General features: G+C 37.6%; 1 protein-coding gene across 5 annotated transcripts in view; it reads right to left on the reverse strand.

The window, feature by feature from the left end:
* BMPR1B (bone morphogenetic protein receptor type 1B) overlaps positions 1-17,713 on the reverse strand; it is a 418,596-nt gene that overhangs the window by 49,051 nt on the left and 351,832 nt on the right. For all 5 annotated transcript variants that reach the window (XM_030865647.2, XM_060299772.1, XM_060299773.1 and 2 more), the window contains one exon: positions 14,173-14,332. In XM_030865647.2, coding sequence (XP_030721507.1) covers positions 14,173-14,315 — 143 coding nt within the window. In that variant the 5' untranslated portion in view covers positions 14,316-14,332. The remainder of the gene's footprint in view (positions 1-14,172; positions 14,333-17,713) is intronic.

The following is a 17,713-nucleotide window of genomic DNA, read 5'->3' on the forward strand; positions in this document are numbered from 1 at the left end:
GTGGTTGTCTTATTTGGGTGTGGGGTAAGGATGGACAGCAGAAAGAAGGGTTTTTAACAAGATCATGGTAAGGCAAAGAAACAATACTTTTCATTTCTGTCTGGTTTTCTACATTGAAAAGAACTTTCACTTATTCTATCTCATTTAATCCTCTCAACAACAATGAGAAGTGATACTATTTCTATTTTACAAATGGGTAAATTAAATTTATGAGAGTCTGACAAACTTGTACAAGGTCACAAAACAAAACAGTTACAGAATCAAGCCTTGAATCAAGGACTTCTTGCTTCATTTCCACAGGGATTAAAAATGAAAACCAAGGACTATTATATGTAGAACTATTTATAAACAGACACTACTGTCTTCACAAGCTCGGGTGATAAACACCCACAGACGCCCACTATAAGTCATAAACCACTACTGCATGTCTAAGAAATAAAGAACTAAAGTACTAACGTACTATCTATCTTTCTCTCATATATATGCATGTTCAGCACCCAACATAGATGTGACAACATAGTCCTGAAAGGTCATGGGAAGAAAGCTCTGAGCATGGTGATAGCCGTGATTTGTGTGTTGGTCTATTTTATGTTAGTGGTAGCGGCATTCTGCCATACATTAGCGCGTCAGTTATCATCAACACCCTTAGAACTGTTTACTTGGTTTGTAAGCCTCAAGCGATCCAAAACGCCTCAGTTTATAAGAACTAGCACAGCAAAGTTCAAACATACTAATGAATGGCTAGGAACGGCCAATGATAATAAATCTCTTTGTTAGACTAAGGTCAAATGCATGAATATTGCTGTAGGAGAAAGACTGCCTTGGAACAGCCCATGCTCTAAATTCTTTGGGGCTTTTTAGCCAATGTACTGAAATCGCTATGAAAATCTAAAGCATGTAAACGCCAAAGGCAATAAATAAAAGACCTGTCCCTTAGAAATTTACTTTAAACAATATAAGCAAACAATACCCATGTGATTTTTTTATCCCTTTCCTATACATTTGGACTATATGTATAACTTACACTTCTCATCAAAAGTAAAATTCAGGAGTTAGGAATAAAGTCAGTTTAAGTTTCTGACACAAGGAAATCATAGAGCAGCTAGAAAAGTTTGATACAACAGGTTAAATCTAAAAAGACTAATTTCTCCTTAATCAGGAGGCCTCCTTAAATCAAAATCTGAGAATACAGAAATGTACTGTTAGGCAACTTGAAGAATCAAGAAAGAAGAGAGAAAGCTGGTAAAGCTGTTGGCAGGTTACTGTCACAATGTCCTGGGAAATATAAAGAAACATCAGGAAGAGTAAATTCAAGCTTTAAAAATGCACTCCCTCGTCTGTGAAGTGGGGGGAGCTAAGAATAAAAAGAGAGGATGGAAACTACATTTTTGGTGGAGAGTACGCTGTAATGTACACAGAAGTAGAAATAAAATGTTGCACACATGAAACTTATATAATGTTATAAACCAATGTTACTTCAATGAAAACTAAATTTAAAAAAGAGGGGATGGAGAGGGAGAGAGACCCTGGAAAGAAGAGTTGGTGTCCCATAAGTCATAAATTTGGATAGGAACTCAAATATGTAGTTGGAGGACAAGCAAAGAGGTAAGAGAACCATTTCAAGTGCATATTACTGACAAGAAAGCAAAAATAATTTATAAGCTTCTTACTGAAATTGCTAGCTACTAAGGGACATTAACTGGAAACCCGCAGTACACTTACAGAAGCTTAAGAATTACTTGAGAACTTTCAACTCTCGAGCAAGCACAAAGGTAAACACAGCTACGCTCTGGAGTCAAAGCTGATCCACGTCACCCATCGCTACGAGCCATTCACCTCTTAACCATGGGCTTATTTGAACCTTTTGTTGCTGGTTGCCATATTTAAGCTTAGTTTTTAAATGTTTTATATAGATTATTACCCCAACATCCCCCGAGTGTTGAAAGTGGTAACAAGAAGAGATGAAGAATTATGAAGGAAGCAAAAGTTGAAATAATTTTAAACAAAATTGAAAGTAGTGAGATGTATACATGAATGCAGGATGAACCATTTGATTACAGTAATGATTATGAATTTTAAAAGAAGACAAGGGGGGAGAGGCAAGGTAGGGGTGGGCGAATAAGAGGTACAAACTACCATGTATAAATAATCCACAAGGATATATTGTACAGCACAGGGAAATTCAGCCATTATTTTTTAATAACTTTAAATGGAGTATAATCTATAAAAATACTGAATCATTATGTGGTACACATAAAACTAATATAATATTGTAAATCAACTATACTTCAATAAAAAAGAAGACAACGTACATTTCAAAAATTCTGCCCCTGGGTTATAGGTAAAGTAATTGACAAAACAGAACAGTTGCATAGGAACATGATCAGTCATCAGTACTGAACGCCTCTCAACATAATGCTAATCCATGAAAAAGCAAAGCATTTGAAAATGAAAAGGTCATATGAGGTCAAAGTAGTTGATAATAAAACTTCGGTTACAACCCTTGGATTGGTCTACAGTTTCATGACTCCTTGAATCTGCCCAGTATTCCAAAGGCAAAGGAGTGCCTGGAACATCTTGAGAGATCAGCAGGGATAAACTGCCTCAAGAGATCTTCAGTGTGCCCAAGTGAACATTTACTAGCAAGTAAGAAAGGGATATACTTAGTTTAAAGCTTTGAGGAACCAAATAATACTCTTTAGGTGGACGTGCATCCGGAGCCTGAAAGTTCTGCCCGTTTTCATTTGGGGTCAAATGGGTTTATGAACAGTCTTCTGGGCCCCAACTCATTCATTGTAGAGTGCGTACAGGGTTTATAATGTTCACCCAAGTTTTGGTCCCTTTAACTCTATGTTTCCACTAAGATCTTATGCTTCTTTATTGTAAACCCCAGGACTGTCCAGAAACAATAACCACCACAGTTGAGAAGGGACTGTTGTAGAAGTTTTCTTCTAACTAATTTTGATCTTTATAAAGATTATTTTAACTATAAGATAATTTTTTTAAGTATTAGTTAAAAAGAGTTTATCTGATCTATCCAGTCAGGGTGATAGGAAATTTTAGAGCACTAACAAAATAATCTAAAAATTATTAAATAACTCAAAATTATTATTTAGTTATTAAATAGTTTAAAATTTTGCTCTTGACAAAAACTCATTAAATAAATGGATACTTGCTCAAGTGCATCTGCACACAGGGATTAATTGTTCTCTATACCAATCAATTTATTTATTCCGATCAAACTGAATCAAATTATTTATTCCACTTTTTCTTCCAGTATGTAAGAAATACTAGAATTCGTAAATTTCTTTTACGTTTCAGTCAGAATCTATTTGAAAGGGTTCTTGTTTTAGGTCAATTATAAACAGGTCCTTGAGAACACTGTCTTCTAAAATATCTATTTCACATTGAAGGGGACAAACAAAGTTTTCAAAGTTTCTGTCACAGGTAAATTGAAAGATACATACAACTTTTAGAGTTGCTATTTAAATCATGTAGATTTTAGTCAGTTAACTAAAACAGCTGTAAGCTGCTTAGAGCTTTGTTAACAAATAGGTAATTTTACAAACATTTACTAAGCATACTATGCCTCAGACTGAGTTGGATGATGAGAAGCAAGGGTGAGGAAGATGCAGCCTTTGCTTTCGAGGAGCTCAACATCTATGAACCAGTTCTAGGAAAAACAAAGTGGTTCAACTTCAAGCAGGAGGGACAGAAATCACCAGTTAATCAAGTGCTTTCTACTGACTGGGGGGAAAAGGCAAAGAAGAATGTTATGCAAAGGTAATGACCAGAGTAACAGAACCCTAAGGTTCATTATGTGGTACACATAAAACTAATATAATATTGTAAATCAACTATACTTCAATAAAAAAGAAGACAACGTACATTTCAAAAATTCTGCCCCTGGGTTATAGGTAAAGTAATTGACAAAACAGAACAGTTGCATAGGAACATGATCAGTCATCAGTACTGAACGCCCCACTTTTTGGATTATTCTCTCCAGGAAAGTGGGAGTGGTAATGAGCATGAGATCTACCTAGGACACCCAGCTTGGCTACAATCTGCCTGGTACCAGCCCTTATCTAAGCCCCAAGCAAGCACACCATTGTCTTTAGAACTGTTTTACCTAGAAGTGCAAGACTTAGTGCAGTATTACTCAAAGTGTGTTCCCTTGCAAACTACTTGTTACTGGTCTGTGAGTACGTTAATACAGAAATTGAAACTTGTATATACTGCAATAGATTTAGCTCTGTTGAATTTAATTAACAGACAATAGAAAAATGAAGCATGCAATTTGTAGGTATTTTTAAATTAATTTTCCTAGTAATTCATTTTTATTGTAGTTTAGAAAGTATCAGTGCACAACTTATTGGGGGAAAAAACTTTGACCAGAGATAGCTTGAGGAGCGCTGATTTGGAGTGCTTATAGGAATGGAGGTAGAAAGGCCTGGACCTATTTAGGTCTAGGGGCACAGGAACAAAAACCAGCCCTGTGATTCAGACATGACTGACCTCAGCTCACAGGAGACTCAACTGGAGTCAATACCTCGTTAGAAAAATGTATGTATAGTTTACTCAAGAATGAATATTTCTGCTCGAGAGTCAGGGGTTAGCTGTTGGTCAAAAATTCAGTACTTTGTAAACTGGGCCACAATTTCTTTTCACTCATTTGGGCATGAACACTGAGTGACCTACTAAAAATTACTTAACCTCTCAGAGCCTCAGATCTCTCACCTGGGAAGTACAGATAATGCTACATTCTTTAGAGGAGTGCTGTGATGATTAAAGATAGGTGAAAGTGGGGCTTCCCTGGTGGTGCACTGGTTGAGAGTCTGCCTGCCAATGCAGGGGACACGGGTTCGTGCCCCGGTCCGGGAGGATCCCACATGCCGCGGAGCGGCTGGGCCCGTGAGCCATGGCCGCTGAGCCTGCGCGTCCGGAGCCTGTGCTCCGCAACGGGAGAGGCCACAGCAGTGAGAGGCCCGCATACCGCAAAAAAAAAAAAAAAAAAAAAAAAGATAGGTGAAAGTAAGCGTGCTAGTAGTAAAAAAGCTCAATAAATATTAGTTTTCTGTTGACTTCTACAAGTTAACCAATGCATGCTATCATGGTATACCAACGTTTTTTGAGGGGTTCCATTGTTACTGATTGCTGGCTTTGTTGTATTTTTCTTTTCTTCTTCTTTGCTATTATAAATCAAAGGTTGGAAACCATAAAATTCACAACCCATTCCAATCTGCCCTCCATAGCTACTTCCACATTAAATATTTCTAAACTGCAGTTATCAAGGTCAATAAATCTGATGGCTGGATTTCAGTTCTTCTCCTAACAGCATCTAATATGGCTGACCTTACTTCTTCCTCCCTCAGTAAACTTGGCCTCAGTGACACTACACTCACTGCTTCACTGCTAATTCTGCGTTTCCTAGGGAGAGCCTCCTTCACCCAAGCATTCAAGTCTCAAGGCTAATCTACTCTGGTAGATTAGGTTGTTCTATTATTGTTCTCAATCCTTTATGCCACACTCTAACCATGGCTACCCTTTCACTTTGAGCTTGAGGATGTCACTTGATTTGGTAAATGGAATGTTAGAGGACATGACACAAGCAGAAGCTTTAAAAGGTTCCTCCCTCAAACTCATTTGAGAAAGAATTTTGGGGCTTCCCTAGCGGTGCAGTGATTAAGGATCTGCCTGCTAACGCGGGGGACACGGGTTTGATCCCTGGTCCGGGAAGATCCCACATGCTGTGGAGCAACTAAGCCCATGCGCCATAACTACTGAGCCTACATTCTAGAACCCACGAGCCACAGCTTCTGAAGCTCGCGTGCCTAGAGCCCAAGCTCTGCAACAAGAGAAGCCACTGCAATGAGAAGCCCATGCACCACAACCAAGAATAGCTCCCACTCACTGCAACTAGAGAAAGCCCGCGTGCAGCAACGAAGAACCAATGCAGTCATTAATTAATTAATTTGTTTGTTTGTTTATTAAAACAAACAAACAAACAATATGCCCTTGGTAGCTGCCAGTTCAAGAAGAATGAAGAAATGTTGGGAGCAGGCCGGAAGCCAAGCCCACCCAGGCCAGCACAGCCCAGCACAGCTGCAACCCACAGGAAGACACAGGAGTGAAATAATAAATGTCTTCAGTGGTAAGAATCACTGTGATTTTAAGGATGCTTATTTCACAGCGAAAAACTGACGAACGGACATTGGTTCAAGATGGCAGAGTAGAAGGACACGCTCTCACTCCCTCTTTCGAGAACACCGGAATGACAACTAACTGCTGAAAAATCATCAACAGGAAGACACTGGAACTCACCAAAAAAGATACCCCCCATGCAAAGACAAAGGACAAGCTGCAGTGAGATGGTAGGAGGGGCGCTATCACAATAAAATCAAATCCCGTAACTGCTGGGTGGGTGACTCACAAACTGGAGAACACTTATACCACAGAAGTCCACCCACTGGAGTGAAGGTTCTGAGCCCCACATCAGGTTTCCCAACCTGGGGGTCCGGCAATGGGAGGAGGAATTCCTAGAGAATCAGACATTGAAGGCTAGCGGGATTTGATTGCAGGACTTCAGCAGGACTCGGGGAAACAGAGACTCCACTCTTGGAGGGCACACACAAGGTAGTGTGCACGTCGGGACGCAGGGGAAGGAGCAGTGACCCCGTAGGAGACTGAACCAGACCTACCTGCTAGTGTTGGAGGGTCATCAGCAGAGGTGGGGGGTGGCTGTGGCTCACCAAGGGACAAGGACACTGGCAACAGAAGTTCTGGGAAGTACTCCTTGGCTTGAGTCCCCCCAGAGTCGGCCATTAGCCCTACCAAAGAGCCCGGGTAGGCTCCAGTGTTGGGTCGCCTCAGGCCAAACAACCAACAGGGAGGGAACCCAGCCCCACCCATCAGCAGACAATCGGATTAAAGTTTTACTGAGCTCTGCCCACCTGAGCAGCAGCCAGCTCTACCCACCACCAGTCCCTCCCAGCAGGAAACTTCCACAAGCCTCATAGATAGCCTCATCCACCAGAGAGCAGACAGCAGAAGCAAGAAGAACTACAATCCTGCAGCCTGTGGAACAAAAAACACATTCACAGAAAGACAGACAAGATGAAAAGGCAGAGGGTTATGTACCAGATGAAGGAACAAGGTAAAACCCCAGAAAAACAACTAAATGAAGTGGAGATAGGCAACCTTCCAGAAAAAGATTTCAGAATAATGAGAGTGAAGATGATCCAGGACCTCGGAAAAAGAATGGAGGCAAAGATCAAGAAGATGCAAGAAATGTTTAACAAAGATCTAGAAGAATTAAAGAACAAACAAACAGAGATGAACAATACAACAACTGAAATGAAAACTACACGAGAAGGAATCAATAGCAGAATAACTGAGGCAGAAGAACGGATAAGTGACCTGGAAGACAGAATGGTGGAATTCACTGCTGCAGAACAGGATAAAGAAAAAAGAATGAAAAGAAATGAAGACAGCCTATGAGACCTCTGGGACAACATTAAACACAACAACATTCGCATCATAGGGGTCCCAGAAGGAGAAGAGAGACAGAAAGGACCAGAGAAAATATCTGAAGAGATTATAGTTGAAAACTTTCCTAACATGGGAAAGGAAAGAGCCACCCAAGTCCAGGAAGTGCAGAGAGTCCCATACAGGATAAACCCAAGGAGAAACACGCCAAGACACAAAGTAATCAAATTGGCAAAAATTAAAGACAAAGAAAAATTACTGAAGGCAGCAAGGGAAAAACAACAAATATACAAGGGAACTCCCATAAGGTTAACAGCTAATTTCTCAGCAGAAACTCTACAAGCCAGAAGGGAGTGGCAGGACATACTTAAAGTGATGAAAGGGAAGAACCTACAACCAAGATTACTCTATCCGGCAAGGATCTCATTCAGATTTGATGGAGAAATCAAAAGCTTTACAGACAAGCAACAGCTAAGAGAATTCAGCACCACCAAACCAGCTCTACAACAAATGCTAAAGGAACTTCTCTAAGTGGGAAACACAGGAGAAGAAAAGGACCTACAAAAACAAATCCAAAACAATTAAGAAAACAGTCATAGGAACATACATATCAATAATTACCTTAACGTGAATGGATTAAATGCTCCAACCAAAAGACACAGACTTGCTGAATGGATACAAAAACAAGACCCATATATATGCTGTCTACAAGAGACCCACTTCAGACCTAGGGACACATACAGACTGAAAGTGAGGGGATGAAAAAAATATTCCATGCAAATGGAAATCAAAAGAAAGCTGGAGTAGTAATACTCATATCAGATGAAATACACTTTAAAATAAAGAATGTTACAAAAGAAAAGGAAGGACACTATGTAATGATCAACAGATCAATCCAAGAAGAAGATATAACAATTATAAATATATATGCACCCAACATAGGAGCACCTCGATACAGAAGGCAACTGCTAACAGCTATAAAAGAGGAAATCGACAGTAACAATAATAGTGGGAGATTTTAACCCCTCACTTACACCAACAGAGAGGTCATCCATCAGAAAATCAATAAGGAAACACAAGCTTTAAATGACACAATAGACCAGATAGATTTAATTGATATTTATAAGACATTCCATCCAAAAACAGCAGATTACACTTTCTTCTCAAGTGCGCACAGAACATTCTCCAGGATAGATCACATCTTGGGTCACAAATCAAGCCTCAGTACATTTAAGAAAACTGAAATCATATCAAGCATCTTTTCTGACCACAACGCTATGAGATTAGAAATCAATTATAGGGAAAAAAACACAAAAACAGGGAGGCTAAACAATACATTACTAAATAACCAAGAGAGCACTGAAGAAATCAAAGAGGAAATCAAAAAATACCTAGAGACAAATGACAATGAAAACATGACAATCCAAAACCTATGGGATGCAGGAAAAGCAGTTCTAAGAGGGAAGTTTATAGCTATACAAGCCTACCTCAAGAAACAAGAAAAATCTCAAATAAACAATCTAACGTTACACCTAAAGTAACTAGAGAAAGAAGAACAAAAAAAACCCAAAGTTAGCAGAAGGAAGGAAATCATAAAGATCAGAGCAGAAATAAATGAAATAAAAACAAAGAAAACAATAGCAAAGATCAATAAAACTAAAAGCTGGCTCTTTGAGAAGATAAACAAAATTGATAAACCATTAGCCAGACTAATCAAGAAAGAGGGGGAGAGGACTCAAATCAATAAAATCAGAAATGAAAAAGGTGAAGTTACAACAGACACAGAAGAAATACTAAGCATCCTAAGAGATTACTACAAGCAACTCTATGCCAATAAAATGGACAAGCTGGAAGAAATGGAAAAATTCTTGGAAAGGTATCTTTCCAAGACAGAACCAGGAAGAAACAGAAAATATGAACAGACCTATCACAAGTAATGAAATTGAAACTGTGATTTAAAATCTTCCAACAAACAAAAGTCCAGGACCAGATGGCTTCACAGGTGAATTCTATCAAACATTGAGAGAAGAGCTAACACCCATCCTTCTCAAACTTTTCCAAAAATTGCAGAGGAAGGGACACTCCCAAACTCATTCTACAAGGCCACCATCACCCTGATACCCAAACCAGACAAAGATACTACAAAAAAAGAAAATTACAGACCAATATCACTGATGAATATAGATGCAAAAATCCTCAACAAAATACTAGCAAACACAATCCAACAACACATTAAAAGGATCATACACCATGATCAAGTGGGATTTATCCCAGAGATGCAAGGATTCTTCAATATATGCAAATCAATCAATGTGATACACCATATTAACAAACTGAAGAATAAAAACCATATGATCATCTCAACAGATGCAGAAAAAGCTTCTGACAAAATTCAACACCCATTTGTGATAAAAACTCTCCAGAAAGTGGTCACAGAGGGAAACTACTTCAATATAATAAAGGCCATATATGACAAACCCACAGCAAACATCATTCTCAATGATGAAAAACTGAAAGCATTTACTCTAAAATCAGGAACAAGACAAGGATGTCCACTCTCAATGGTGAAACACTGAAAGTATTAAGATCAGGAAAAAGACAAGGATGTCCACTCTCACCACTATTATTCAACATAGTTTTGGAAGCAATCAGAAAAGAAAAAGAAATAAAAGAGATACAAATTGGAAAAGAAGAAGTAAAACTGTCACTGTTTTCAGATGACATGATACTATACATAGAGAATCTTAAAGATGCCACCAGAAAACTACTAGAGCTAATCAATGAATTTGGTAAAGTTGCAGGAAACAAAATCTCTTGCATTCCTATACACTAATGATGAAACATCTGAAACAGAAATTAAGGAAACACTCCCATTTACCATTGCAACAAAAAGAATGAAATACCTAGGAATAAACCTACCTAGGGAAACAAAAGACCTGTATGCAGAAAACTATAAGATACTGATGAAAGAAATTAAAGATGATACCAACAGATGGAGACATATACCATGTTCTTGGATTGGAAGAATAAATATTGTGAAAATGACTATACTACCCAAAGCAATCTACAGATTCAATGCAATCCCTATCAAATTACCAATGGCATTTTTTACAGAACTAGAACAAAAAATCTTAAAATTTGTATGGAGACACAACAGACCCCGAATAGCCAAAGCAGTCTTGAGGGAAAAAAAATGGAGCTGGAGGAATCAGACTCCCTGACTTCAGACTATACTACAAAGCTACAGTAATCAAGACAATATGGTGCTGTCACAAAAACAGAAATATAGATCAATGGAGCAGGATAGAGAGCCCAGAGATAAAACTATGCACCTATGTTCAACTAATCTATGACAAAGGAGGCAAGGATATACAATGGAGAAAAGACAGTCTCTTCAATAAGTGGTGCTGGGAAAACTGGACAGCTACATGTAAAAGAATGAAATTAGAACACTCCCTAACACCATACACAAAAATAAACTCAAAATGCATTAGTGACCTAAATGTAAGACCAGGCACTATAAAACTCTTAGTGGAAAACACAGGAAGAACACTCTTTGACATAAATCACAGCAAGATCTTTTTAGATCCACCTCCTAGAGTAATGGAACTAAAAATAAAAATAAACAAATGGCACCTAATGAAACTTAAAAGCTTTTGCACAGCAAAGGAAACCATAAACAAGATGAAAAGACAACCCTCAGAATGGGAGAAAATATTTGCAAATGAATCATCGGACAAAGGATTAATCTCCAAAATATATAAATAGCACATGCAGCTCAATATTAAAAAAACAACCAACCCAATCCAGAAGTAGGCAGAAGACCTAAATAGACATCTCTCCAAAGAAGACATACAGATGGCCAAGAAGCACATGAAAAGCTGCTCAACATCACTAATTATTAGAGGAATGCAAATCAAAACTACAATGAGGTATCACCTCTCACCAGTTAGAATGGGCATCATCAGAAAATCTACAAACAACAAATGCTGGAGAGGGTGTGGAGAAAAGGGAAGCCTCTTGCACTGTTGGTGGGAATGTAAATTGACACAGCCACTATGGAGAACAGTATGGAGGTTCCTTAAAAAACTAAAAATAGAACTACCATATGACTCAGCAATCCCACTAATGGGCATATACCCAGAGAAAACCATAATTGAAAAAGACACATGCACCCCAATGTTCATTGCAGCACTATTTACAATAGCCAGGTCATGGAAGCAACCTAATTGTCCATCGACAGATGATTGGATAAAGAAGATGTGGTACATATATACAATGGAATATTACTAAGCCATAAAAAGGAAAAAAATTGGGTCATTTGTAGAGATGTGGATGGATCTAGAGACTGTCATACAGTGTGAAGTAAGTCAAAAGGAGAAAAACAAATATCACATATTAATGTATATATGTGGAACCTAGAAAATGGTACAGATGAACCAGTCTGCAGAGCAGAAACTGAGACACAGATGTAGAGAACAAATGTATGGACACCAAGGGGGGAAAGCGGCAGGGGGGTGGTGGTGTGATGAATTGGGAGACTGAAAACAAAAACAAAAAAACTGACTAATGTTCTACTTACTCTACTCTCTCCCCAACCTCTTACCTGAGCTCCAAATCCTTATTCTGTTGATAGGCCTACTCTCGGAGATCTCTACTTGGATGTGTCAGAAACCTTAAACTTAGTATATCCAGATTGAAACTCGATTCTTTTCCTCTGTCGTCTTTCATCAAAAGGCTACAATATGCACCTAAGTGTACCCCTGCCAACTTGTGAAGCTCCTCTTGGTCCCCTCTCATCTCCGTGGCGTCAACATAAAACTTTCCTTCTAAATATGCCTCCAATACGTCCAACTCTCTCCTGCACCAGCATCACCCTCATCCGAGAACATTTTCTCTCACATAAACTGTCCTTCCTGAATCTACTTTTCAATTCCTCTTACTCGTCTGCTGTTGTTCTTGAACTTACTTTTGTCTCCCTCTAATACATTCAATACTCTGCAGCGGAGAAAATTTTTCTAAAAAGCACATCAAATTACCTCAATCTCCACTGCCACTCCTGCTTAAACATCCCCTTTAGAACACAGACAAATTTCCCGTCTCCAGGCTTAAATCCCACCACGTCTCCTCCTATATGCCAAGCTTCTCCTTCCCACCACAAAGAACTTGCACTGCAGTTAACCATGCCTCAACACCTTCTTCCAAATCAACTTAGAACGCTTCAATGGCCTATAAGGAAAATAGGACAAAATATTTGAAATCGGGATAATTTTGGAAAACCTGAACGTATGATCACCCAAACTACAGCTCCAAGGGCACACACAGATTCACACTTAATTACTACAGACTCACACAAAATAGTAAAATATCTCCCTAATATGCTTCATCCTGCTAATTTTCTCTTCTTCAGAAAACTTTGTAATGTTCCTGATACTTTTTCTGTTTACTGCAAAAAGGTAGTGTTCCCAGGAAACACTGTCTGAGCTTTGGAGTCATTTTATCTTGGCGTAAGCGCTCAGAGATTGCAACCTTGTTCTATCATACAAGGGCCAAGTTACTAGACCTCTCTGGGCCCTGAATTCCTTAGGTCTAAAGGTAAGAAAGAAGAATTCCCTACCATGCTGAGTTGTTGTGCTGATTAAATGAGACATATGTTTATGAATACACCCAAATTTCCTCCTTGTGTCATTCAGTTAATACATATTTCTTGAGCTACATATTTCAGGATACACTGGTGAGCTTATATTAGATATATCCCACTTCATAGGAAACTTTTAAAAAAAAAAAAAAGGTCTCAGCATGAAAAAGAAAAGCATTCAACTCAGCTTCATGTTCCTTCCTGGGGAATGAGGTCCCAAATGGTTGCCCAGATATTCTGCCCAGAGTTCAAACCCAGCAGCCCATCTTCCTATTTGTGTCCATTATCCTCCTTGAGGGAGACTCTGCTTCTCTGACATTTTAACTCCTGAGACCCACACTTGTCTTGTTATCTCAGCCACTTTGCCCTGGACACACTCTGGCCTCTTTATTTACTGTTGTTCTCACCCTGGGGAGTCAGTGCAGGGACAGTGACCAAAAAAATGGTTGTGGCTGCATAAAGATGTGTAAGGAAGAAAGAGGCAAACGGTCCAGTTTCAAATATTAGAAAGTATTTATACAAACAAAATTAGCTACTGAGGAGTTTATTCTCTAGTATTTAGCGTCTTAATCTTAACTTCTGGTGGACTCACATAAACTCTATTACTACGCTGTTTCCCAGAGGCAGTTTATAAATATTCCTAACAGCTTAGGTGTTCTTTCCAAAATACTAACACCATGACCATAATAAATGTTAGAACAAACAAACAAACAAAAAAAACACATTTGACACCACTGCTATTGCATTTATTTTGGGGGCTGAGGTCTTTTGAAAGAAAATAATTGGTTCTTGCTCCTTGACAGGGACCCTGGGATCTGTGCTCTCTGTTTATGTGCACATGTGACGTTTGCAGGAAGAATGACCTCAGAACAACATTTCAGGGCAAAATGCGATTCAGTACTTCTCTACATACAGGCACAGCTCTGAGAGTTAATGGGTTTAGGACCTATTCCCCAAAATGTGTTCTTGGAAACACTAGCCTACAATTCTATAGTCAAAAAAGGATGGCTTTCTATTAAAACTAGAGTGAAATAATTTATATGACCAACCTGCAAATATTGTTCACTGAGTCTTCTGGACAATGGTGGTGGCATTTACATCGCAAGATCTTTGGGCGAGGGGTGAGGGCTGTACTCTCACCATCCTCTTTCCTGGTGCCCACGTTCAATTTTCCTGAACTTCGCAAAAGCATGTTATCAAGGAAGTTTGCTGAAAAGAAGAAACAGTAAGAGTTTAAGCATCTTTGGGATAGCCCAGCCACAGTCTTCTGTCCAAAGAATGATGATATTAAACAAAATATTAAGTATTCATAATAGTTAAACGTTTAAACAGAAAACGTATTCTGATGTTTTGACACCAAAAAGTGTACTTTCTATATGATATATATGTCTCATTAGAAATTCTCATACTCCTTTCAGAATAGTAGTTTCTACATTAAGTTATAATAGTTGTATTTGATTGAGTGCAAGCAGTTCAATGACCCACTATTATATAGATTATCTCTACTCTGTGCGGTAATGCTGTGAGTAAATATAACCATTCCCATTTTCAGATGAGAACATTACGACTCGAAGTTTAAGTGATCTGCACCCTGCAAATAAGTCATGAAGCCAGCATTTACACCCAGATCATCTGGGCCCTAAAACTTTCTACCAGTGTCTTTACTTTAGGGTTCTCTTCACTTTAGGTATACCATGTATTTTTTAAAGAAATCATTAAACATATTTAACCTGCAACATTCATTAGGAAGATAAAAATTTAATTATCAAGATATAAAAGCGAAAGTGACGACCTATTACGGTAGCAATGTTTCTACATCTTCAGTGGAAGATACGATAGTAGACATGATGTTTAGAGACAGATTTTTCTGGTTCTAAAGTAGGCTTTGCTGTTTACCAGTTAGTTGACATTGAATAGCTTTACAAATAATCCCACTGTGCTTCATTTTCTTATCATCAAAATGGAGATAATTATAAGCACCTACCTCATGTCAAGAGCTTAGAGTGGGTATGTTACATAGTATTACTTGATAAATGTTAGCTAATGTTATTGGAGAAATCTAATTTTTTACCTTTTAAATAGTAAGACAATGTTGCACAACCTAGGGTGACATATCACTGAGACAGTTTTCATGTTTTCTTCTTTACCACCACTTTTGGAAAGAAAGGATGCTTCAGAAGGAGGCATAGATTAATTGACACCAGGTTTCAGGCATTGTGGTAAGAGCTCTCCTACATGCTATGTCACTGTATAAATTGTCACCCTGAGCAATGTTTGATTTAAAATCTAACAACACATCCAGTTTGCCTACAGTTAAATACAATTTCAACAAAAATATTATCTAAAAGATACTGGGTTAAAAAATTGAAGTTCTAGATCAGAAGTACAGTATACACAATAGATATGTACAGTGTACGTTTGTTTTTTTTTTTTTTTTAACTACAAATTAGTGCCTCCAACCACTGGTTATATCAGAGAATGAAGAGTTTAGAAAAAGGTCTGTGACGATTTATCCTGACTTTTTCTATGTTATGCTAATTAGTTGAATTTGTAGAAAGTAGTAATTAAAGGAAAAACGAATATGTTAGATCCATTTACCAGAATTTCCCCCAATCATTAATTCTAATATTTCATTAGATTTTTCAAATTTATGTAAGATGTACACCTAACTTTCTCAAACAGTTCCTTGTATTTTAGTCTACAGAAGACATATCAATTGTAATATATGAAGAGTCTGTTATATTCAGAATCCTGGGCCACCCACAGTGATTCTGATTCCACAGGTCTCAGGTGAGCCAAGGGAAAGGCATTATTCCACAAGACCCCAGGTGACTGAGACAGATGATGTGCAGACTCCACTTTTAGAATACTAGGACTAGATTAAGTAAATATTTATTTAATCCAACCACAAAATTAATCCCAATAGGTGTTTATTATTTCTATAAAATCGGTGCTCATCCTTAAGTTAAATTCCAAAATAAAGTGAAGTTAAACACAGTTCATGTTAGTATCTTGTATTTAAAGCCTGCACACGGCTTGCTATCCAGGTGCAGTGGGTATTGGTATGCCTATATATCACCCTGCCATGCTGGTTTCCTTCTTTTTAAATCTGTTTCTCAGTCTTACTAACTTTATGACCTAAATTACCTCAAAGTAACTCAAAGTGATGAAGGTAAGATATTTAAAACTTATTACATCCTGCTTTCTTCCATACCAGGCCCCTGCTCTTTGAAGTTTTTAAAACAAAATAATAAAAATTCATTTATTATGCATATGTCTACTTAGCAAACACATATTGGGTGCCTACCTTGTTCCAGACACAGCCTAGGTAAGTAGGATGAACTAAACATACACAGAATTTACAACCTGGTGGGAAAAGTTGTTAAATGGAATATTCACACAGAATAGTCTACAGTATAAAAAGAAACATCTTTATACTATTGGAAAGAAGATATTTTGTAAAAAACATTTTAATACAGGATTCATGATTTTCTCATATTTTAAATTTATTTAAACAAAATAATGATATAAAATTTAGTTAGAAGGAGATTCTTTGCGATATTGCTTAACAATCCGTGTTTACAACAAGAGGGGGATAAGTCAGGTCTCTTAAAAGAGATTCCTAGGTAGTCATTAAAATGTAGATGTGAAAGTATATTTACTGACAAGGAAGACTGTTAAAATGTAATTTTTGTTGAAAAGGGCAGTTTACAGAGCATTTTAATTACAAAATCCCACTATATGAACAAGAAAAGGGGCTAAAACAAACAAATAAACAAAAAACCCAACAATATAAAAGAGGTCCAGAGGAGACACTAGGAATAAAAGCTTGGTAATCAGAAGGTAAAAATCTTCCTTTCTATAGAGATTGTGAAGATGAAATATTGCTGCATAATCCTTCTAAAATGTTTAACACTTCAACATGCAGTCAGAATACATGATATTTTACCAAAAACATATTCATAAGAACAAAAAGATAAGTATAGCTAGCTCATAATAGACACCATTTCTATAAACTGAGTTAACAGACAACATACTGAATGAACATATAAGGCTTCCTTCATACAATATGACCCAAACAAGTAAAAGTAGTGAGATGATAAATGATTGCTTTTAATTAGCATTGAATACATGGATAATTAAATGCAAATCTGAGACAGGTGGAGAGTTCTTTATTTGCTTTTGCCAAAATAATCAAGGGAGTAATCCATAAAAGTATGTAATTGCTACTTAGGAGTCAATTAATCTATATGTGTTTAATTCCTTATGAAATGAAAATCATTATCACATGATTCACAACATTACCAATCACAAGATTAAACTAAAATAATTAAGTGATAATTTGGAGGCTAAAAAGCGAAGACAAGGGAGAAGAGAAGCAGTAGCAATAGAATGAATAAATATGATTAGACTCAACTTAAAAGCCAAGAGCACAGTTAAAAAGAAAGATTATGATATCTAAATTGAGGTATAGTTGCCATACAATATTAGTTTCAGGTGTACAACAATGTACCATATCTTCTTTATACATCCCTTGCTGGATACTTCAGTTGTTCTATATTTTGGCCATTGTAAATAATGCTGCAATGA

This window comes from Globicephala melas, chromosome 5 (assembly GCF_963455315.2).
Source record: "Globicephala melas chromosome 5, mGloMel1.2, whole genome shotgun sequence".
Lineage (NCBI taxonomy): Eukaryota > Metazoa > Chordata > Mammalia > Artiodactyla > Delphinidae > Globicephala > Globicephala melas.